General features: G+C 38.8%; 1 protein-coding gene across 2 annotated transcripts in view; it reads left to right on the forward strand.

Moving 5' to 3' along the window:
* Positions 1 to 23,827, forward strand: part of TSNAX (translin associated factor X) — a 32,827-nt gene that overhangs the window by 581 nt on the left and 8,419 nt on the right. For both annotated transcript variants that reach the window (XM_022553099.3, XM_022553100.3), the window contains exons 2-4: positions 21 to 125; positions 2,973 to 3,087; positions 7,443 to 7,573. In XM_022553099.3, coding sequence (XP_022408807.1) covers positions 21 to 125; positions 2,973 to 3,087; positions 7,443 to 7,573 — 351 coding nt within the window. The remainder of the gene's footprint in view (positions 1 to 20; positions 126 to 2,972; positions 3,088 to 7,442; positions 7,574 to 23,827) is intronic.

Consider the following 23,827-nt stretch of genomic DNA (forward strand, 5'->3'; position numbering starts at 1 on the left):
TTTCTCCTTCTCTACGTAAGGATCAGGAGGGTTCAGGAAAAGGAAGCATGACAATTTCCCACATAACCAGAGAAGAGAAGGGAAGGATGTTAATTCCTCTTCACCTGTGATGTTGGCCTTCAAATGTAAGTTCTCTTGTCATGTAAGCTGGCGAAGGGAAGAGAACTAAAGAGTTTGTAAGAAGGATCGATTAGCCATGTTATGCACGTGGAAACAGCCTCTGAGAATTTCCCCGGGGGTTTTGCCGTAGTGCTGGGTCTGCCCTCAGAGTTGAGATTACAGACGTCTTGACTCTTTTTCCCATTACAGTTTCGCCGGTAAACGTTAGTTAATTAACATCAGACGTGCCACGTAACTAAAAATTACTGTGGACCTGATAACTATATATACTCACCCCCCCAGGTGTGTGTGTGTGTGTGTATCAGGTATATATGTGTGTTTTCATTAGGTGTCTGTCTAAAGTGTATATATATGTGTATATGTATCAGCTATGTGTGTGTGTGTGTATGTATATATATCAGCTGTATATATACGTACATTTAATTTTTCAATTTTTAACGTGTATTGGTTTTGTTTTCCCAGATAGACTTTTGAAGACAGGGCCTGTAGTTTTGTTTTGACACTGCAGCACTTTGCAGAGAGTGGGAATCCATGTACCTGTAAATCGTACATGTACATGTGTTCACAGCTCCCCTTTTCTCAGTATATTAACTTGGGCAAGCTGTTGCAAAACTCAACATAAAACAAAATTCACCTAACTCTTCTGCCCAGCATCCTGTTTTTTTTTTGGCTATGCCGCATGGCATGCAGGATCTTATTTCCCTGACCAGGGATCGAACCCATGCCCCCCTGCCGTGGAAGTGCGGAGTCCTAACCACTGGACCACCAGGGAATTACTCCAGCATCTTGTTCTTTATAGTTTCTGTAGTTCAGGAATCCGAGAGGGGGCTTAGTTAGCTGTTGGTTCTAACGTGCAGCCATCTGAAGGCTTGAATCGGGTTGAGGATCCACAGCTATCGGCAAGGTAGGCCTTCTGCCAACAGCCAGCTCTGGGTTCCTCTCCACGTGGACCCCTCCATCGTACTGCTTGAGTGTCCTCGTGTTGTGGCATCTGGCTTCCCCCGGACCGAGGAAGAGAAAGAGACCACAATTCTCTTATGTCCTAATCTTGGACATCATACACTGTCACTTATGCTACAGTTCTTTTGTTACAAATGAGGTAGTTTTAAAACTCTGCCTCATATTTAAGAGGAAGGGAATTAGGTTCCTCTTTTTGAAGGGAGGGGTATCAGGTGATTTGTGGACATATTTTAGAACTGCCACAGCACATACAGTGATCTTCAGGGGTGTAAGACAACTAGTTGTAATTGAGTAGAGAGCATATTGATAGAGCTATATACTCAGTGGAAAAACTATCAATACACTGGGGCAAGTATTGGGTTGGCCAGAAAGTTCGTTTGGTTTTAAGTAACTATAAAAGGCTTTTTTCATTTTCATCAAGAACTTTATTGAGCAACGTATTCATTAACCGAACGAACGTTTTGGCCAAGCCAATATTCCCCACCGGTATGTTCTCACACACCCCATACTGAGCTGCTTGTTTCCAAGCATATTTTGCTGTTTTATGTTTCTACCTGCCTTTGTGCACATAGTTCTTTAAGCTTGGAATTGCTTCCAACTTGGTGCCCCGTTGCCCACCTGGTGTACTGTAGTTTTTCTTCAAGACCCAGGTCAAGTAGCATCTTCCCTTTGAAGCCTTTCGGATTTTCCTCCCAAGCAAACTTGGTGACAAATGTTGCATTCATTGAACATCCATCCATTCAGTCAGGAGATATTTATTGAGCATCTATGTTCTGGCATGTGTTGATAGTGAACAAGAAAAATGTAGTTCCTGCTTTACTGAACCTTTTCTATATATTTATTATGGCATGATTACATTTAATTCTTTGTTTACATCTCTGTCTCATACTGGACTGAGCTCATTGAGGGTAGAAATTGCCTTAACTTTGTATTTATAGTATATAATTCACAGTGGTCATTAATGTAGTCAAAATAAATAGTGATACATTTCATTGTCTTGAAATATTGGGCAAAATCCTAGCCTAATTATTATCTCAGTAATAAAAGACCAGATGTATTTAGGTCTTTGTCAACTACTAATTTGGTTCATAGTTAAGTCAGGTTCTGAATAAACCTTTGTATTCAGAATTCCTCTGTGGATTGCTCCCTATAGGACAGGCAACTTGCTAGGTCTTTGGAGTGACAGTGCTTCTAAAATAAAGTGGTTATTAAGATAAGTAAGTGGTTTATGGGTATTTCAACAACTAGGGCTTGAGAATTCAGAAAGTTGATGTTATTAAGGGGTTATAAACTTAATTTTAGTTTTTTGTTTTTTTTTGCGGTACACGGGCCTCTCACTGTTGCGGCCTCTCCCGTTGCGGAGCACAGGCTCCGGATGCGCAGGCTCAGCGGCCATGGCTCACGGGCCCAGCCGCTCTGCGGCATGTGGGATCTTCCTGGATCAGGGCGCGAACCCGTGTCCCCTGCATCGGCAGGCGGACACTCAACCGCTGCGCCACCAGGGAAGCCCTATAAACTTAATTTTAAAATTCCAGTTTATTTTTTGTAGATATTTTTATTGTATATGGTAAGGTAATTAAAAATAACTTTACATAACCTAGCGAGGTAGTTGAAAGTAGTTTTTGTAGGTAGTTATATGTTACAATTTTGTGGTAAAAGTCTCATGTTTATTAGAACAGATACTTGTTACAAAATATATGTGTCACTGTGAGCCTCTGAGTGGTAAAATCCAGCGAAGGCATACCTCTAGTTAAAGAAAAAATATCTCGGTTAGTAGCAGAGTCTTTGATTTCCAAGTACTTTAAAAATAAATAAGGTGGTTTCTCCAATATTGTTCGATAGGCTTCAAGTGCAGAATAAGCATGCTTATGTTCATAATAATGTGTTCTTAGCATTTCAACAGGAACTTGATGCAAGACATGACAAATACGAGAGACTTGTGAAACTTAGTCGGGATATAACTGTTGAAAGTAAAAGGACAATATTTCTCCTCCACAGGATTACAAGGTGAGTAAATATCTTCAAAATTTGTCACAGTTGGATACAGTTTTATACGTGTTTTATATATATCGTATTTAATATATATCGTAAGTCAGTGGACAGTAACTAGCTGACTTTTTTTGAACACCGGGGTCAGAGGACGTTAGTAGCAGGTAGATTTTAAGAATAAACATTTTAATAAAAATAGGGACCAATTCTTATTTTCAGAACAGCTAGGGATTTATGTTCTGTTAAGGTCGTTCACCAAGATAGAGCTACTGTTTGTGAAATATTAAATTTTTAATGGTTTACTAGCACCTGTTACATTAAAGCTTTCCTTGGATGATGTGTGCAGAAATTTTAATATTAGATAAATGTTTTATTCTGCTTAACTTACTTTCCCATTCATTTTTCAGTTCATTGCGGTGTGGCTTTCTGCCTCACAGAATTGAAATTGCCCTGTTACTTTCATATTGCTGAGTCTGGTACACACTCTTCTGCTTTTTTTCTGACTCACATTTTTGCGGCATGTGATAGTGTTGACTGCTTAATTCTTTGAAAGTTCCTCTACCTTCAGCTCTGTGACATTTGTTCTCTAGGACTTTAATATTTTTCTAGGTAGGCTCTGTATATTTAATAGATTTCTTTGTTGCAAGTAAAAGAAGCCAGCTTAAACTAGCCTAAATTAAGAGGAAGGGAGTGAATTAGAAAGAAGATTCAGGAATATTTTATGAATGCAGTTGGGTATCTCCATCTCGTATCTTGGTTCGCTTCATATTTCATTTGACTAGCTTTCTTTGCTTCTCTGTTCTACATGGGGGTAGAAGTCACCCACCCTGCAACTCCCAAAGAGAGATTCTTGTTACATTACCAATTCCAAATGCCTTTAGAAGGATAGCAATGATTGGCTTCCCACCATGTGTCTTTTAAGTATTTAAGAAAGACCAAATATAATTTATGAGCTTTTTATTATTAAAATATTATTGAAGTAGTCTATTCACTTATAACTTTTAAGGTAATTCTGAAATGCTTTAATTTTTATTCCACTAAGTGGAAGCAAATTTGCCATATATAGGTTTATTGGAATGTGGCACTGTTAACATTTTCTTTTTCATCCTTGACTCTAAAATTAGTTTTTGCTTGTTTTTTGAAGCAGTTTTCACATAGCTTGTACACACTTGAGCTTGTATTATGGAAAGAAGCAACACTGATCTGGTTAGTTATGAACACTTTTTTCCACTAGAAATTGCAGTTTTAAAACAATTGCTCTCAATATTCAGCAGTTTAAAGAAATAGTAGAACTGTGACAGGAGAACTTAATATTTTAGAAAAAGCCATGTTATTGTGTACAGTCATCTTGTAAATATTTGTCCACCAAAAAATAATAAATATGCATTATGGTAAACTTAGAAAATAGTAATCTTTAGAAAAATACAAAATGACAGAAAAGTAAAGATACCGAGTGAAAGAAGTCAGTGACAATACACTAGGATAGCCCCTATCAATGAGCAGATTTCATATTTTATACTTTTTTATCATAATTGTGTCCATATTATACATATATTTTGATTAGTAAACTGAGAAAATGGTAAACTTCAGAAAAATGATAAACTACAGAAAGTAAAAATACTTTATGAGAGAAATCAGCTAGAGTACATAAAGATAACTACTGTTAATGAGCAGATTTCATATTTTAACTGTACTTTATTTTCTTTAATAGATGAAGGTAGGTATCTCTGCTAGTGAGCTTTGGTAGTTTGGTCTTTTAAGGAATTTTTCCATTTCCTCTCATAATGTTCTTTTATTATCCTTTAATTTCTGTAGAATCTGTTGTAATGTTCTCTCTCTCATTCCTGAAGTTGGTAATTTGTATCCTCTCTTTTTCCTGATCTGTCTGGCTAGAGGTTTATCAATTTTATTGATCTTAAAGGACTGCTGTTGATTTCATTGATATTCTGTATGTTTTGGTTTTCTGACACATTGATTTCTGTTATTTCCTTCTTTCTGCTTACTTGGGATTCATTTACTCCTTTTCTAAAGAGTTTCTTAAGACGGAAGCTGAGATCACAAAGAAGAAACTGAGATCATTTCTTCTTTTCTAATATAGGCATTTAGTGCTATCAATTTCCCTTTTATGGCTCTAAGTACACTTTAGCTGCATTCCACGAATTCTGGTATGTTGTTTTTTCATTTTCATTCAGTTCAAAATGCTTTCTAATTTTCATTTTGATTTCATCTTTGACCCATTGGTTGTTCGGATGTTATTTTGTTTCCAAATATTTAGGAATTTTCCAAGCATATTTTTTATGATTTGAATTCTTTTAAATTTACTGAAGCTTGGTTTTGGCTCAGAATATGGTCTGTCTGGACCTTGTACACTTGAAAAGTATATGTATTCTGCTATTGTTGGGTGTAGTGTCCTATAAATGTCAATTAAATTGGTTGATGATGTTGTTCAATCATCTGTGTTATTACTGATTTTCTGTATACTTGTTCTACAATTATTGAGAGAGGTTCAGATCTCTTGATAATTGTGGATTTGTCTATTTCTTTTTGCCCTTTTATTAGTTTTTGCTTGATGTATTTAAGCTCTTTTATTTGATGCATTAATATTTAGGATTGTTCTGTTCACTTGATGAATTGACCCTTTATTTTTATGATAGTATCCCTGAAAATATTCTTTGTTTTGAATTCTACTTTGTTAATACAGCTACTCTAGTTTTCTTTTGATTAGTGTTAACAGGGTATATCTTTATTTGTCCTTTTGCTTTTAATCTATTTGTGTCTATATTTAAAGAGGATTTCTTGTCTTTCTTGCTTTTTTATCCATTTATCCATTTTATCCAGTCTCTGCCTTTTATGGAGGTGTTTAGACCGTTTACATTTAATGTGATTATTGATATGGTAGGAGTTAAATTTATGATCCATTTTCCACTTTTTTGCCTTATTTTGGGTTGAATATATATTTTTCAAATTGGGGTATCATTGCTTTACAATGTTGTGAAGACTATTTTTTATAATTCCATTTTATCTTATTTGTTGGCTTATTAGCTGTACCTTTTTGTTTTATTTTTATAGTGGTTGTTTTATGGTTTATAATATATGACTTGTCACAGTCTGCTGTCCTTACTTTGTACAATACTGTGTTAATTGAAACTTGTGCATCTCAGAATCATGTCTGTCCTTTGCATGGTTCTGTGGTAACATTTACTTTGCAAATTGAGGTCATAATATTGATACGCACACTTTTCAGTTAATGTGATACTGTACAAGGTAAGGACAGCTTGCATATCACTTTGCCTATAGTATATGAACCCTATAATAGTATACTTCCTTTTCCATTTCACTTCTACAGGCTTGGCCTTTGTGCTACTTTGAAATATATGCTACTTCTATATTATTTATAATCCCCATAATACATTATTATTTTTACTTAAACAATATGATTTTTTAAAAACTAAAAAATTATATTTTTATATATATTTCCCATTTCTGGTGTCCTTTATTCCTTTATGTACAGATCCAGATTTTCATCTGGTATCATTTTCCTTTTGCCTAGAGAACTTCCTTTAATACTTTTTGTAGTGTCAGTCTGCCAGTGATGAATCAACTATTTCTGGTCTTGTGTGAGCTCTGTATATCGTTTTGCATGCTCACTTAGGGTGGTTCATTTTTCAGCCTTGGGTAGTTTCCTCACAAGTCTGCACTTCAGAGTTCAGCTGAAGACTTGAGTGGGTCCCCTGTGTAGATCTCTAAAAACTCTGTGTGTAGTTTTCTCCTTTGTTACTTTGCCTTGCAAGTTTTAGCCATCTTTACCAACCTGAACTCCCACTTCCTCCCCCTCTGCTCAGGGAGACTCCCAGGGTCCACCTAAGTTTCTCATCCCTGCACTGTCACTGCACTGCAGGCAGTTAGATGGGACAGTCATAATAAGGCACATGTCCTTTTCTTCACCCTTCTCTCAGGGATCAGTGTCCCGTGCTGCCTGTTGCCCAACGTCTGAAAACCATTTTTTTTGTATATATGTATTTCTCTTTAGTTGTTTAGTTTTATGGTGGGATGATAAATCCTGTCCATGTTACTCCATCCTGACTAAAAGTAGACATCTCCAGATGTCATATTTTTATGAACATAATTTTTCTTGTAGTTATGGTCATATTATAAGTACAACTTTTTATACTTCTCTTTTCACTTAATATTATAGCATTTTTCCACGTTTTTAACTTGTTTTAGTAAACTATAGTTGTAGTTTTGAGTTAGAAGTTTCCAGATACATAGGATATTTATTTAGCCCTATGTTAATTGATATGGAGATTATTTCAGCTTCTCACTATCAAAACATCTGACTGATGTTTTAAAAGTTCCCAATATCTTGATTACAGTGCTCCTTATATGGAAGAAATACTTACTGAAGCAGAAATTAAATTGGATGGTGTCAGACAAAAGATATTGCAGGTAGCCCAGGAGCTCTCAGGAGAAGACATGCATCAGTTCCACAGAGCCATTACTACAGGTGAGTCTAGGTTCATTGTAGTGGTAACATTAAAAAAAAAAATAGTTCGTTACATGATTTATGTGCATTGCCTGAATTTTAATTGATGCTTGGTGAAATATTACTGGTTTTAAAAAATTAGAACTTCTGAATAGTAATGTAAAGGTAATCTAAAAATGCTTAATGGGCTTTATTTTTCTGTGTAGTGACAGTCATTGATAGATTTTAATAAAGTAATTGAGGACACAGACTTAATAGATGAACTTTATTCTTGAGTGAGTAGGGTGTATTCATACAGGGCATAACTCATTTCCCACTATGGGTATATCTCACTTGTGGCTCTAAGTTTCAGTCATAGTAAGTTCATGAAAGAGAATGTATCACTTAGCCAGGTGGACCAGAACATCTCATAGTGTGACTCCATACTGAGAAGTTTAGGGTAGTACTGGGTTTGTTTTTTTTTTTTGCGGTATGCAGGCCTGTCACTGTTGTGGCCTCTCCCGTTGCGGAGCACAGTCTCTGGACGCGCAGGCTCAGCGGCCATGGCTCACGGGCCCAGCCGCTCCGCAGCACGTGGGATCTTCCCGTATCAGGGCATGAACCTGTGTACCCTGCATCGGCAGGCGGACTCTCAACCACTGCGCCACCAGGGAAGCCCAGTACTGGGTTTTATATATTCATTTAAAATGTTTCATGGAGTACTGGATCTTGGTGATTATCACCATTTGGGAATTAGTTGGCACAAATGTTTAAGGTACTTGATTTGATCCTCTTCATCCTTTCCTTATTGTGAGTTCACTGTGAGGAGAGATAATGTATAATTCAGACATACCCTGAAATTTGCAGAAAGACAAAATCAAAGGTTGATGCATATTTATAGAAGTAAATGGAAGTTCTGTATTCCTTTCTATCAAATAGCTGATTCCACTGAGCTCAGCAAAGTTCAGTAGTAGGAAATGAGTTCATTTGGCACCTGGTCAATATATGTTCAGTTTTAGTCTGGTTATCATTTCAGCACCTGTTTTTCAGAAATGTCGACCTGTGGTTGTTGAAACGTGTTGATATTAGTAAGAGAAGGTGCCTGCGTGTATTGGTTAAAACTGGAGGCGTGTTATTATAAACTAAAGTGATAACACATTTCCATGAGGAGTCATTATAGTATATTCTGAAAGGGGGTACATTCCCATCCTCATCATTTATTATTTACTATCAGGGATTTATTTGATTTTCAAAATAATAGCACATATAATAAAAAAGATTTCATGAATTCAGTTTATGTTGCCACATGCAAGCACAGCCTTGCATGTGACAGATTTGGCAGGGTTGGGAGAGAAGATCAGAGATAATGGGAGAAAGAAGGGTGAAGTGAAAGCTGAAACAAGCCTCTAGAAGAAAACATACGAGAGTATCTTCGTGACCTTTTGGTAGGAAAGATTTTTTTTTAATGACACAAAAAAGCATTAACTGCTAAAGGAAAATCGGATCAACAACTACTGAAGCCCGTGTGCCTAGAGCCCGTGCTCCGCAGCAAGAGAAGCCACCGCAGTGAGAAGCCCACGCACCGCAACAAAGAGTAGCCCCCACTTGCCACAACTAGAGAAAGCCCACGTGCAGCAATGAAGACCCAATGCAGCCAAAAATAAATAAATTTATTATAAAAAAAAAGGACCATAAAAGGTGAATAGGGGCCTTAAAAATGTGAATATTCAGATGACTGAATATTCACTAAACGGTGTTCAGCATCATTATTCCCTAGAGTAATGTAAAGTGAAACCACAGTGAGATACCATTCACTCACCAGCATGACTAAATCATAAATACTGCCTGTACCATTTAAAAAAACTTTGGCAGCAGTATCTAGCTGGGAACGTGTCTACTATATGATTACTTCTGGGTATATACCCAAGAGGAGTGAGGCTTATGTCACCAAAAGACATGTGCAAGAAACCTCATAACAGCTGTAATCATAATATCCTAAAAGTAAAAGATGACCCAAACGTCTATCAACAGGAAAATGGGTACATTGTGGTGTAGTTGTACAATGTAGTACTACGTAGCAAGTAACCGTATGCGACAGCAAATATGAATTTGACATTGTGTTGGGCAAAATAAGCAGACACAAAAGAGTATCTAACTGTATACTTCCATTTGTGTGATGTTCAAAAAGCACAGTTAATCTAGGGACACTGTCGATTTGCTTTATTTGGCCCAGTCATTTATCTTGTAGGTCCTTCATGGATCAATGAGTAAAGTATAAGGAAAAGCTTTAAATAAGAGCAAGGACCATATGGATGATGACACTAAAAGAAACCTAGGAAGTCATACTTGGCTTTTAGAACAAAACAGAAATGGAGAAAAAGAGGCAAAGGGGACATTTCATTGAGTCAGCAGAGTGTTTCTTAGGAAGGAAGCACTACATTCTTGGAAAAAGTTTAGATAGGACGTTAGTAAAATGGGAGCAGTCTTTCTTCAGATATTCCCAGTTCACTATCATTGAGGATTGTTGTAAGCACCATATTCTGTTTAAGGCCTTTGTTTATGATTTGTAAGTTTTCTTTGAGATTACCTACCCATGAATTAAAAATTGAAGGATTCTCTGTGTCTCACTTTTCTGTAGGAAGTCTTTAAAATTAAGTGAGTTTCTTTAAATTGAAACAATAAAGATTTTTTTTTCTTAAAGTTAAGGAATAAAGCAGTCAAAGAGGTGTCTGGGACTTAAAAATTTGCTGACAGATATTTTATTTGATAAAATACGGTTATTTATAATTAGAGTAGCATTAACAATGTGACGCTTATGAATAGCTTGCTGCTTGTAATTGTTAAATGCTTGTTTTGGTGTTACTCCAAATAGTTGTTCTTTTGACTTGAAGATAAAACAATTCTGGCATTGAACTAAAGGAGTTCTGTGCTTTTCCTCATTAAGAACAGTGCCAATGGCACGCAGAGCATGTCCCTAAGGGATACTTGTGTGAGCTCAAACATTGAGTGTCCTACTAATAATTGAACAACAACAAAAAGCTAGGTCTGTTTTCTACACATTTCTTATCAGATTGTCCCAAGGGATGGTTAAACAAATGACAGATAATTAGTTACTTGAAATAAGTCACTTAAAACTTTTTCTCGTGCCCTGTCATGTTTTTGGTTTGTTTTTTTTTTTCTCGTTGAAAAATTAACAGTTGGGGGAAATGTCCTCCATCTCAAAGAAAAAAATATTTCTTTTTTTGGTTTAGTTTATATCACTGTGATAATACTAAAAATTGTCATTTAATTGTGAGACATTCAGGTGCACAAAACTCAGTTCAGGCCCTAACTAATATTTTAATTCTCTCATCCGAGAATGTGAATGATGGGTTAAGTGAGTGTTTTAGACCAGTTACAGATATTTTTTTAAAGCCATTGTTCTTTATATATTAAATATTTATATTTATATAACCTTTGCAGTATCCCTAAATCATAAATATTATTTTTACCACTTCATAAGTGGGGAAATTGAGACTCACAGGAGTTAAGCAGCTTGTCCAAGGTCATAAGCTAGTAAGTGGTACCATTGCTTTCTTATTATATGGATTTAATTTATCTGTAGACTTCAGAACCTAACCCCGAGTAAAGGCTTTATCTTGCTTAAATTTCTCTTTGCTTAAATATGAAGGTTTTTCTTAAAAACCCAGCACACATAGCTCTTGTGTTGCTCTTTTTATTTTTCCATAGCACTTAACACGTTTTGACTTACTCTGTAATCGCTATATTTATTATGTTTCTTTCTTTATTATTTCTCTCTCCTCTACTAGAATGTGGACTCGACAAGTCTCTACAAAAGTTTTTTACTATTAACTGATGTATCCCAGACACTTAATAGCTGTTTGATAAATGTTGACAGAATGAAGAGCAGAAGTATTTTAAAAGGGCTTTTTTTGTGGTTCAATCAAATCTTTTATTTGATGATTTGCTTTTGTGAATTTTTGTTTGACTATTTTTTGTTCTTTCCAAAAGGAAGCATGTTAACAGGGACTGTTACTTAGACATAAGTGCAGAAATAGGATCAATGTTAATATTTAGGGGCGTTCTAAAGCTCATTATATCAGTACAGAGAAATTTGATATCATTTCAGCATAGTAGCAAAATTGAGAAGGCTCACTGAAAAAATGAACTAGGACATGAAGATCTGTAAGCCTTTGGAATTTAGTGAGGGGATAGATATAGCTAAACACTGAATTTTTCTGTTTGTAAGTGAGATTAAGTCGTCAGCAGAGATGTTAGTTCAGGTAGAGCTAAGTACTGGAACAAATGAATAAACCTGTGACATTTTGGTGGCTTAACAAAATAGAAATCGTTTCTTTCTCATTTAAAGTCCCGGCTTTGTGATGGTGTCTTGAGTGTGCTCTTCGCACTTAGTCATTCAGAGCCCCAGGATCTTGGGGCTCTGCTACTATCAGTACGTGGTTTCCAAGATCAGTCAGGACATCAGCATACGACTGGCAGGTTGTGGAAGAGAGGAGTGCAGGGTCATGCCTGAGGTTTTTATGGGCCAGCCCTCCAAGTGGCATCGACCACTTCTGTCCACATTTTACTGGCCAGTCCACACCTGATTTCAAGGGAGAATGGGGAATATGGTCTCTGTGCCAAAGACAATGAAATATGTTTGATGAATAGTTAATTTTTCTCTGCCCACTACAGTAGTTTGGTGTCCATTTGGTTTAGTGGGAAATCCAGGCATATGCATGTTGATGGATGTAAATTTTTTTCTGAATGTATTTTTTTTTTTTGTGGTACGCGGGCCTCTTACTGTTGTGGCCTCTCCCGCTGCGGAGCACAGGCTCTGGACGCGCAGGCTCAGTGGCCATGGCTCACGGGTCCAGCCACTGCACGGCATGTGGGATCTTCCTGGACCGGGGCACGAACCCGTGTCCCTTGCATCGGCAGGCGGACTCTCAACCACTGCGCCACCAGGGAAGCCCCTAAAAAAGTTTTAAATACTATCAAACAAAAATTAATGCCCATCATTCTTATTTTAATAATTCCCACCTCAGTTTAATTCAGTAGTTACAGAGGGCCCTTGTACCAGACACTGACATTATTTTATATCAGTCCTACAATGTAGGTAATGTTTGTACTTTACAAACGAGGAAATTGAAGTGCAGTAACTTAATAGACTTCCTGGTTTGGCCAGCTGGTTGAGTGCAGATGTTATTTGTTAAGGGAGGAAATGGAAGACAGAATGGGTTTTGGATGTGATTGGTGTGGCATCCAAGCAGCTTCCTAATAGCAATTGAGTATATTGGTTTCGAGAACTCAGGGTACGGTTGTAGCCTTGAAGGCTTCAGCTTATAAGCTAGAGTTGAAGTTATTATAGACATGGATAAAATGGTCCGGAGAGAGTGTAGAGTGAGAAGAAAGCCGAAGACCGGGTCCTCCGGACCTAAACCAAAAGGAATAGAATGGAATCTTTGATGGAATAGGATCCCTGAGGAATCAGGAGAGGGTGGGTTCTGTAGCATAGGTAAATTGAAAAAAGCCTTGTATGCGATGAAGGCCACCGCTTTGGAGACTGGCATTTCAGGAGGGGTGTAGAGGCCGGCAGGGGCGGACATTCTTGGTCAGAAACCTCTGTCTTCCAGTCACGTGCTGAGAACGGGCAGGAGGTGGAACAGTAGTTTGGAATTCATGGGGGCCTGGAGATAACAAGAATGACTCCAAGGGATTGGGGGTGGGAACTTAACCAGCAACATTTAATAGTTATTACTAATGATTTTGGAAAGTTTACCTGATCGATAAATGTGATTGGAATGAATGAGGTAGGAAGTTAGATTCATTCCTGGCTAGCATTTTGCTAGTTAGTTGTAGCACGATAACAGTGGGAGAAGTCGGGCAAGATATTCAGCTTGACACTCTTATTATGACCATTTTGGTTGTTAAAACATACTTTTGTGTCTGTTGATAAGTAGTATGTTATTAACTGTGATTAGTCAAATTAATTAATAATACAGATTTCAGCATATCTGATTTATCTCAAAAGCCAAACATACACTGTGATTCCAAGATGCTATATTAGTTTGCTGGAACTGCCACAGACTGGGTGGCTTAAGCAACAGAAGTTTATTTTATCCCAGTTCCGGAGGCTTGAGGTCCGAGATCAAGGTGTCGGCAGCGTTGGTTTTTCTGAGGCCTCTCTCTCTAGCCTAAAGATGGCCGCCCCCAGTGCCTTCACGTGGTCTTCCCTCTGGGCATCCCTGGTGTCTGGGGTGTCCTAATCTCTTCTTATCCAGACACCAGTCAGGTTGGATTAAGGCCCACCCTAATGTTCTTGTTTTAACTTAATCACCTTTAGAGGCCCTATCTCCAAATATAGTCACATTCTGAGGTACTAGGAATTAGGGCTTCAACATACGGCTTTTAGGAGGGCATAATTCAGCCCGTGACAGATACTTTTTGGTTTATGCACTGCAGCTAGGGGACAGGCTGCAGATAATGCATTATTTTGGGTGGGGAGACTGGGGAGTTGCTTTTTTTTTTTTTTAACGTCTTTATTGGAGTATAATTGCTTTGCAATGGTGTGTTAGTTGCTACTTTATAACAAAGTGAATCAGTTATACATATACGTATGTCCCCATATCTCTTCCCTCTTGCGTCTCCCTCCCTCCCACCCTCCCTATCCCACCCCTCCAGGTGGTCACAAAGCACTAAGCTGATCTCCCTGTGCTATGCGGCTGCTTCCCACTAGCTATCTATTTTACATTTGGCAGTGTATATATGTCCTTGCCACTCTCTCACTTTGTCCCAGCTTACCCTTCCCCCTCCCCGTGTCCTCAAGTCCATTCTGTAGTAGGTATGTGTCTTTATTCCTGTCTTGCCCCTAGGTTCTTCACGACCTTTTTTTTTTCTTAGATTCCATATACATGTGTTAGCATGCGGTATTTGTTTTTCTCTTTCTGACTTACTTCACTCTGTATGACAGACTCTAGGTCCATCCTGGGGAGTTGCTTTAAGTCAAGTCCAGGAGTGGAGTGGGGTGGGTTTGTGTGGTGCAGCTGAGCTGTGCCCGCAAATAAGTGCCCTGTGGGGAGAAGCAAACAGTATTTGGGAGGTGTCCTGGGACCAGGGACATAAACAAGTCTTTCACACGAGCACATTCCCTCAGGTTGCAGTTAACAGGCTTTGAGGTGGGTTCAGGGAGCTCTGCTTTGTTTGAGACACCCCCCTTGGAGGAGAGGGTAGCGACTGTCTCTGCACGTAGGAAAGAGGTCTGGGGAGGGCGCTCTGCCCTGGGTCTTACTGAACGACCAAAGGACAGCACAGGCGCCCAACAAGTGACATCACGAACCTCCTTTTCTCTTTTCTTTCTACCCTCTTCATCCCCCAGTGGTTAGAGGAGAGGGGATGATGAGAGCAGAGATTTGCTGAACGGTGGGGAGGGTTGGAAGCTGAAATGGAGGCAGGCCTGTGAATCCCCACGTGGCAGGATCAGTCACCTAGTGACTGTCATTTTAGTGGAAGAAGTCCCAGTATCAGATCATGGCTCAGTCAGGGGCATCGTTCAGCTGCGGAAAGACAAATCAAACGAAAGATACTTCCAACATCATCTAAAGATCAAGAAATGATTTGAGGATTATCAGAATGATTTGATGGATGATTTATGCTGTATCTTAAATCACTTGGGAAGCAGGTTTCGTAATAAATGTAATTTGATATCATAAGGGAATAGAATATATTTAAAATGCTAGATTTATGTAATAATTTATATTCCTGTTAAAGTATTTTGAATATCACTCCAAGGGACAGGGGAGCTGACGGTGCTGACCAGAATTGTTCCAGGGATGACTCTGTAGCGACTGAGATAGGAACAGTGTGGTCCTCTTCCCAGGATCCCAGAGTCAGCTTGGGGGGATTTAGAAGATCCCCAGGTGGCTATTAAGTTTTCTACTCATGCAGGTTTGCTTTTAACAGGTAAAATTTACTGAGTGAGGTGAAGCAGAAGAGACTTTGCTGCTGTACAGACCTGGGCTTCTGTGTTTGCTGTGATATATTCCTTAGATCTGTAACCTTGGAACATGCGGCCTCTTTCAGCTTTCTCAGCCTGTAACGCGGGAACAGTAACAGCTGCCTCGTGGACTGCTTTGAAAATTAAATGGAATATGTTCGTGGAAAGCATTTCTTAGTCTGGGACATAACTGTTCTCTTCCCTCTGGAATTTAGCAGAATTAATCTGTAAGAGTATGCTAAATTCTAAAATTTGTTTTCATGTTAGATAAAAACTCAGGAATACTGATTTGCCCGACTTACACTCTTTGGTGCTAAAGTAAAAGCCTTGCTCAGACAAAGTCCAAATTAGACAAAATCCAAAGTAGTGGAATTGCATTTGTTTTACTATTGGTAGTATAATTGCACACACTTATTTTCTATATACGAGTTATGTGTTTGAGGGTACAGTTTTTAGCAGAGTGGGCTGTGAATCAAACCTAGACATGATTATACTTTTACATTTCAGTGATCTGGTAAAGCTCACTTCTGCAGAAATTCAGGTGGTATTCTTACAAATAGTTATAAATGCAGTTTTAAAAATTGAGATATAATTTACATGTCATAAAGTTAACCCTTTTAAATTGTACAGTTCTGTGGTTTCTAATATAACCACAAGGTTGTACTGCTGTCATCACTGGATAATTCCAGAATATTTTCATCACCCCAACCAGAAACCCCTTACCCATTAGCAGTCACTCCCCAGCTCCCTTCCCCCACCCCAAGGCAGCTACTAAGCTGCTTTCTGTCTCCATGGATTTGCCTGTTCTAGACATCTCGTAGAAACAGGAGTGTGCAATGAGTGGCCTATTGTGACTGGATTCTTTCACTTAGCATAATGTTTCAAGGTTCATCTGTGTCATAGCATCTGTCAGCACTTTACTCCTTTTTATGGCTGAATAATATTTTATTGTACATATGTACCATTTTGTTTATGCATTCGTCAGTTGATGGACATTTGGGTTGTTTCTACTTGGCTAAAAATAACACTGCTGTGAACATTCGTACAAGTCTGTGTGTGAACATACGCTTTCAGTTCAGTTCTCTTGGGTATATACCTAGGAGTGGAATTGCTGGGTCAAATGTCAGATGGTATTCTAAAACACTAGAAGCCTGGAAAGAAAGTTGAGACTTGTAGATTGAATTTATGATGAAACCTCTGTATGGTTTTCTATGGAGTTTTGGATGGGATATATACCACTTAAATATTATAAGAATAAGTAAAAATAATCAGAAGCCTTTAATTGGGTTTCCTTGTATATGTTCTAATAGGAGAAGAAGGAGAAAAATAACAAATTACATAAAACCAACCTACAAACTTCTGTCTTACTGGCAGCTGATTTTGTAAATAATTCTAATTGGATTTCATCCAAGCAGAAGCAGAAGCAGAAGGGGAAGCCATTGTTTGATGGAATATGGCAGTAGATTGAAAATTTTCACCTTGGGGATTATTCACTGAAAATAGCGGATGTCCTTTTCATCAAGTTGAAACATAACTTGTTTAAACATCCTTTTACCTAGATGTGACCAAAAATGCTTTCGGTGTTTGGGGCCAGATGTCGTTGAACTTTCTCTATGGTATATACTGAAACCTAATTTCTATGGAGTAGAAATGGCACCGTCATGTCTGGGGTAACTTAATCAAACACATCCCAAGGACAACTTAACTAATGACTTTAGATATACTGGAAAACGTAATATTTGACAGCCACCCCCCTTAATAGAGATTGATACAAACAGATGAATTTTGAGGGCTCTTGTTCCGCATCTTCTTTTTTCCCCTATAAAAAATAAACCAGATAACCATAAGACCTCTGATTCTGAGCTTCATCAGTTTGAACTCTAATCTTGTAAAAATATGCCTTTCTTAGTGGACTTAAATCCAAAGTACTATAAATAAAGGGCAATTAGATAGTTCTGAACATTTGAATACCAAATTTTAGAATAGTTTTGGCAAAGCACCTAGAGTTTCGTAAAGCTAATGAGGAGGAACAGGGAGAGATGATTTTAAGCAATTTACTAAGCATTTGAATCTCTTCTGTATGTGAAGTGCTGTCTTTGGGAATGGAGGAAGGAGCAAAGTTGTAACAAAAGGATGATTCTTGCCTTCACAGTTCCAGGGTGCAACATTGGTGATCATACAGCTTTTATAATACAGAGGTTCTGAAACATTTAATTGTAGTATAAGCTTTATGTAGTGGGTTTGAAGAAATGAGTGCTGCCTTGATTGGAGTGTATCAAAACGTTTAAACTTTTTTTTACAGGTAGAAGAAGATTTGAGAGAGGGCAACATAGGCTAGGCACAGACTAGCACAGAAGCACGAAAGAATACAGTATCAGAGACTAGAGAATAAGGTGAACGAAGCATGGAGAAAAGCTGACCTAGGGATTTAGTGGGAAAAAAAGTGAGAAAAAGTGAATATGTTTTATATAGAGTTGAATGTAAAGAAGCAGGCAAGGTGGGAAGGGCTTGAGCTTTTGAATTATAGAAATGTTTTTTCACCACTCCTTATGTGACCTGGGTGAATTTCTGAATTTCTTAGAGCCCCAATTTGTTCATCCATAAAGGAAGGATAGTATAACCTTGGCTACGTAAGGTTATAATGAGCTTTAAAAAGATGGATGTAAAGTATCAGATACATTGTCTTACATATAATTGGTAGTACCTAAGTCAAGACTTAAGTGCTACCAATATTTTATTTATATATTTTAAGAAATCTTGTTGGAGGCTGCTGAGTATATACCCCAGAGAATTGAAGCAGGGACTCGAGCAGATATTTGCACACCCATGTTCACAGCAGCATTAGTCACCATACCCCAAAAGTAGAAGCAACCCAGGTGTCCATCAGCAGGTGAATGGATAAACCCAATGTGGTCTGTTCATGCGGTGGAGTATTATTCAGCCTTATAAAGGAAGGGAATTCTGACACATGCTGCAACATGGATAAATGCTCAGTGAAATAAGCCAGTCACAAAGGGACAAATACCATGTGGTTCCATTTATATGAGGTCCCCAGAGGAGTTCAGTCCATAGAGACAAAGTAGAATGCTGGCTGTTAGAGGCTGAGGGGCAGGGAATGAGAAGTTATTTAATGGGAATAGAGATTCAGTTTTGTTTTTGTTTGTTTGTGTCTTTTGGGGCCACACCGCGCGGCTCGTGGGATCTTAGTTCCCTGACCAGGGATCGAACCCCGCGCCCTCAGCAGTGAAAGCATGGAGTCCTAACCACTGGACCGCCAGGGAATTCCCGAGATTCAGTTTTGTAAGATAAAAAGAGTTCTGGAGATAGATGGTGGTTTTGGTTGCACAACAGTGTCAATGAACCTAATGCGACACATCTGTACACTTAAAAAATGGCTAAAATGGTAAATTTTATGTTCTTTACCCTATTTGGTGAATTTAATATTTTTCATGTGCATTCATTCATGAGACTGCAAACATTTTAGCAACATCATTCAGGAGTGCTTTGTTGCAGAAGCAAATGGCATTCCTGTTTGCCATATAATTTAGTTTCACTAAGGTGGATTTTTTTGCCATTTCAATAGGAAGAATAGTTCATACCAATCTAAATCTGAAAAGTACCACGGAGATCGTGGTGTCTAGTACTTTTGTTTTATAGTTGAGGCACAGTCCTGGAAGTTAGTTGTACTTAGTTGATTTTATTAACTACAAATCATTTTTTAAAATACATTCATTAAAATGATTTTCCATGTTTTGAATTGGCTCATGTAGATAAAACAATTCTACAACTAATGAATTCAGCCAGATATCTTTTTCCATTCACAAAGAAGTGATGTTTTACCAATATGCTCTCCTGTAGTTAGCATCTTTGTTAAATAAAGTTCATTCAGAATCAGGAATAGTATTAAAAATACTATCTTGCTTTTTCACTGCTTGTTTTCTTTTTAAAAATTCTTTCTCTTCCATTGCTGAACTTTGAAACTTGAAATTATTTCTTTTTAATTATGCAGGGCATTTCAACTCTGTTGTCCCTGCCCTAAGGTGAGCTCCATTTCTCCCCTTGCACATCAAACACTCCTTAAAGGACTCTGTTAAGCAAAGGTACATCTACTCTGGGATACTTTTCTTTTTTTTTTTTTTTTTTTTTTTTTTTACTGGTACGCGGGCCTCTCACTGTTGTGGCCTCTCCCATTGCGGAGCACAGGCTCCGGATGCGCAGGCTCAGCGGCCATGGCTCACGGGCCCAGCCGCTCCGCGGCATGTGGGATCTTCCCGGACCGTGGCACGAACCCGTGTCCCCTGTATCGGCAGGCGGACTCTCAACCACTGCGCCGCCAGGGAAGCCCTTTTTTTCTTTTTTTTTTAGTGTAGTTTTTAGCACTTGTTATAATTGGTGGACTTGTTTTTTGGTCTAGTTGCATTCTTCTTTCTTTCTTTTGATTACATTTAAAATTTTTTAAAAAATTATTTTTATTTTAATAACTTTATTTTATTTTATGTTATTTCATTTAATTTTAGTTTATCTTTTCCTTTTTTTCTCCCTTTTATTCTGAGCCATGTGGATAACAGGGATATTGGGATACTTTTCTTAAGCATTGTGGGATAGGTCCTGGAATTTAAGTCTTTCCTTGAATGCAGTCAAATTCTTAGACATAGTTTTTCCCCAGTGATCTCTGTAAGCAGAATAGCACAGTATAACAGTACTCCCACTAGAATGGTTTAAGCCAGCTTGCTTAGGGAGCTGAGGCGATAAGAATCCTTTTGATGTTGTTTTAAGTTGCAAGTTTTTCCTGTTTCCCACTGTCTTTATTTATAATCATAGTGTACATATTATGTTTTAATTTTTACTTATTTCTTTATTATATTTTGGGTTTTTTCCAAAACGGTCATTTTCCTATTTATTAAATGTCCCTGTGAAACATAATTTAAAATTACTAAATAGTTTTTCAGAAATGGATCTGCCTTATATAATTATGTTTTTGTGCCTGTTACATTAGGAACAAGGGATAAGCAGTGAACAAGGTAGTCATCATATTGCCCTCCTAGCAAGGGATAGAAATGGATGGTAGATAAGGAATTCTACATTAATTTTTTAATACTTTAAAATTTTTTATTTTATTTTATTTATTTATTTCGGCTGCACTGGGTCTTAGTTTTGGCACACGGGCTCTTAGTTTCGGCATGTGGGATCCAGTTCCCTGAACCCGGGCCCCCTGCATTGGGAGTGCAGTCTTAAACCACTGGACCACCAGGGAAGTCCTGGAATTTTACATTATTTAAATGCAACTCTGATCTAAATGTCCATCGACAGATGAATGGATAAAGAAGATGTGGCACATATATACAATGGAATATTACTCGGCCATAAAAAGAAATGAAATTGAGTTATTTGTAGTGAGGTGGATGGACAGACTCTGTCTGTCATACAGAGTGAAGTAAGTCAGAAAAACAAATACCATATGCCAACGCATATATATGGAGTCTAAAAAAAAAACTGGTACTGATAAACCTAGTGGCAGGGCAGGAGTAAAGATGTAGACATAGAGAATGGACTTGAGGACACGGGGAGAGGGAAGGGTAAGCTGGGACGAAGTGAGAGAGCGGCATGGACATATATACACTACCAAATGTGAAATAGATAGCTAGTGGGAAGCAGCTGCATAGCACATGCAGAGCAGCTCAGTGCTTTGTGACCACCTAGTGGGGTGGGATAAGGAGGGTGGGAGGGAGACGCAAGAGGGAGGGGATATGGGGATACATGTATGCATATGGCTGATTCACTTTGTTGTACAGCAGAAACTAACACAGTACTGTGAAGCAATTATACTCCAATAAAGATGTATTTGAAATAAATAAATACAACTTTGATTAGTGCCTCAAAGTAAAGGCACATGGTACTAGGAAAACATATAATAAGGGCTTGACTTAGAATGGGATGGTGTCAGACAGTTTCTTCAAAGGTTCTGTTTGATGGAACGTGAAAGGATTAGTAGTAATTAATCAGGTGAAACAGGGAGGAGGGCATGGAGGGAAGGCTGAGGGCCAGCAAACGAAACCCCTTGAAATCAGAGAAGGCACAGTGTGCGTGTGGAATGAAAAAGGGAAAGCACGGAGAGTCAAGGAGAGGAGACAGGTGTGTGCGTTGTGTGCGCACTTAGGTTATGTGAGCACTCTGCCTCACCAGACATGCCGTTCCACTGTTTGACGTCAGGGTTCTCCAGAGAAACCGAACCAACAGGAGTCATGGGGGTGGGGGAGGGAGTGGGATAGGTAGGAAGTAACTTATTTGAAGGAATTGGCTCACATGATTTGGGGGCTAGGAAGTATGAAATGTGTAGAGCAGGCCAGCAGGCTGGAATTTCATGGAAGAGTTGATGTTGCAGTCTTGAGTCTGAAGTCTGCAGGCTGGAGGCTCAGGCAGGGTGTCTTTGTGGCAGTTTTCCCAACCGGTTGCTTGGTTGGGAAGCCTCATTCTTTGTTCTTAAGGCCTTCAGTTGATGGGATGAGTGTCTCTGCCTGCCCCACCCCATTATGGAGGGTCATCTGCTTTACTCTGAGTCTGTTGATTTAAGTGTTAATCACATCTAGAAAATACTTTCACAGCCACATTTAGACAGGCGTTTGACAGAACAGCTGGGCACCATAGCTAGCCAAATGGACCGTCACACATAGTGTTACCATGAGAGAATAGATGAGAGACGGGTTCAGTTTAAGTGATACCCTCACTTCTGACTGATTCCTTCTGCCTTGAACTACACACTGGAATTTGCACTTTGTCAAATCAGCTTGAGATTATAGGTATATAGATACGGCCATCCTCCATCTGTGGGCACACTGCCTTATACCCATTAATCTTGATAATTAATGTTCACATGATGAAATCATCGAGCCTCACCATGAAGCCCTTGGGAAAGCTTGTGTGCACCACCTTCAACTGATAGAACCTTAGTTTTTATGCTCTCTCCCCCATCAATTACCACGTGTATGACAAGAACCTTGATACTTGTATTTGATTCCAGCATTTAAAACACTACTATTTTTGCTCGACGTCGCTATGAAGTGTAAGCCAACTGTAGGAACTTGGGGGCAGGATTATGGCTAGAAATATTGAAGAAGTAGTGTTTTATATTAACTGTAGGAAAATTCATATTATAGAGTACATACAAGCCTTGTACTGTTGTTAATTTAAAGGGTATTTGTATGGGTTTACATACCCACCTTTGAAATGTGTAACTACATGAGTTATAACTTGACCATAGCGTGAGTTGAGGCTGATGATGGTTGGTGGAGGGTGAAATTAAGCAGGTGTTCATAAACCACGTTAATGATTTTGCGCCGTATTCGGAGAGCCATGGAAAGCTATTGAGGCTTTAAGTGGGGGAGTGACGTGGTCATAGTTACTAAAAAGGCAAACAGTCTGTGGTGTGAGAGTGGATAAGAAGAGGGAAAAAAATGGGTGGAAGGAAGGGCGGGCAGGAGGCTCTTAGAACTGGCAAAACGAAGAGGGCTAGGCTGGGAAGGAAGATTGTGAACGCCTTGTGGGACATGTTGGTCTTGAGGTCCCTCTGATGGGATTGTCAAATACGCATTTGGATACGTGTGACTCGAAGCCAGAGATGTAAAGTTGAGGGATTGAAGCCAAGTATAGGTAAATTTGAGAGCCTGGGATTAATTGAGGCAGAGACTAAGAAGACATGGCCAGAGAGTTAGAAAAAAGGGAACTAGGAGATGATGCCATTCAAAGGAACCAAAGGGGAGCTTGTTTAAAGAAGGGAAAAAGGGGTCAAAATGCTGAACGCTGCTACAGTTAAGACTGAAAAAATGTCCATTAGACTCATCAACTATGATAACTTGAAGTGAAAGCTGTTTTGGTGTAGAGATGCACTCAAGCTAGAAGGAAGTAGGCTGAGAAGTGTGAGGTGAGCTTACTGAAATTTAACTGAAGGCGAGGAGAGAGTTGGGGCAGTAGTTGTGAGGAAGGTAGGGGCCAGTGGATGGAAGAGATCTGAGAGTGTCGATGCTGATAGCGTCCAGTAGGGGACATCAGGTGGAAAACCTCGTATGTGGAAGGGAGAATCCACGTTAAGGTTCCTGCTGGGATTGTATCTTGATTCTGAGGCTAGGCTTGCGGGCTGGCCTCAAAGGATGGAACACCTCGTCCATGGTAATAGGGGTGAAGGGGATACGGTATCATTATGTATCTTCCTAAGTCCCTGTTGTATTCATCAGTGTCCTGCATAGTAATTTGAACAGGGAAAGTTTAATATAACGGATTAACTGTGTAGGGGACTGCCTTATAAG

Source organism: Delphinapterus leucas, chromosome 16 (assembly GCF_059928025.1).
Source record: "Delphinapterus leucas isolate spDelLeu-1000000601 "Yukka" chromosome 16, BTC_Dleu_Yukka2, whole genome shotgun sequence".
NCBI lineage: Eukaryota > Metazoa > Chordata > Mammalia > Artiodactyla > Monodontidae > Delphinapterus > Delphinapterus leucas.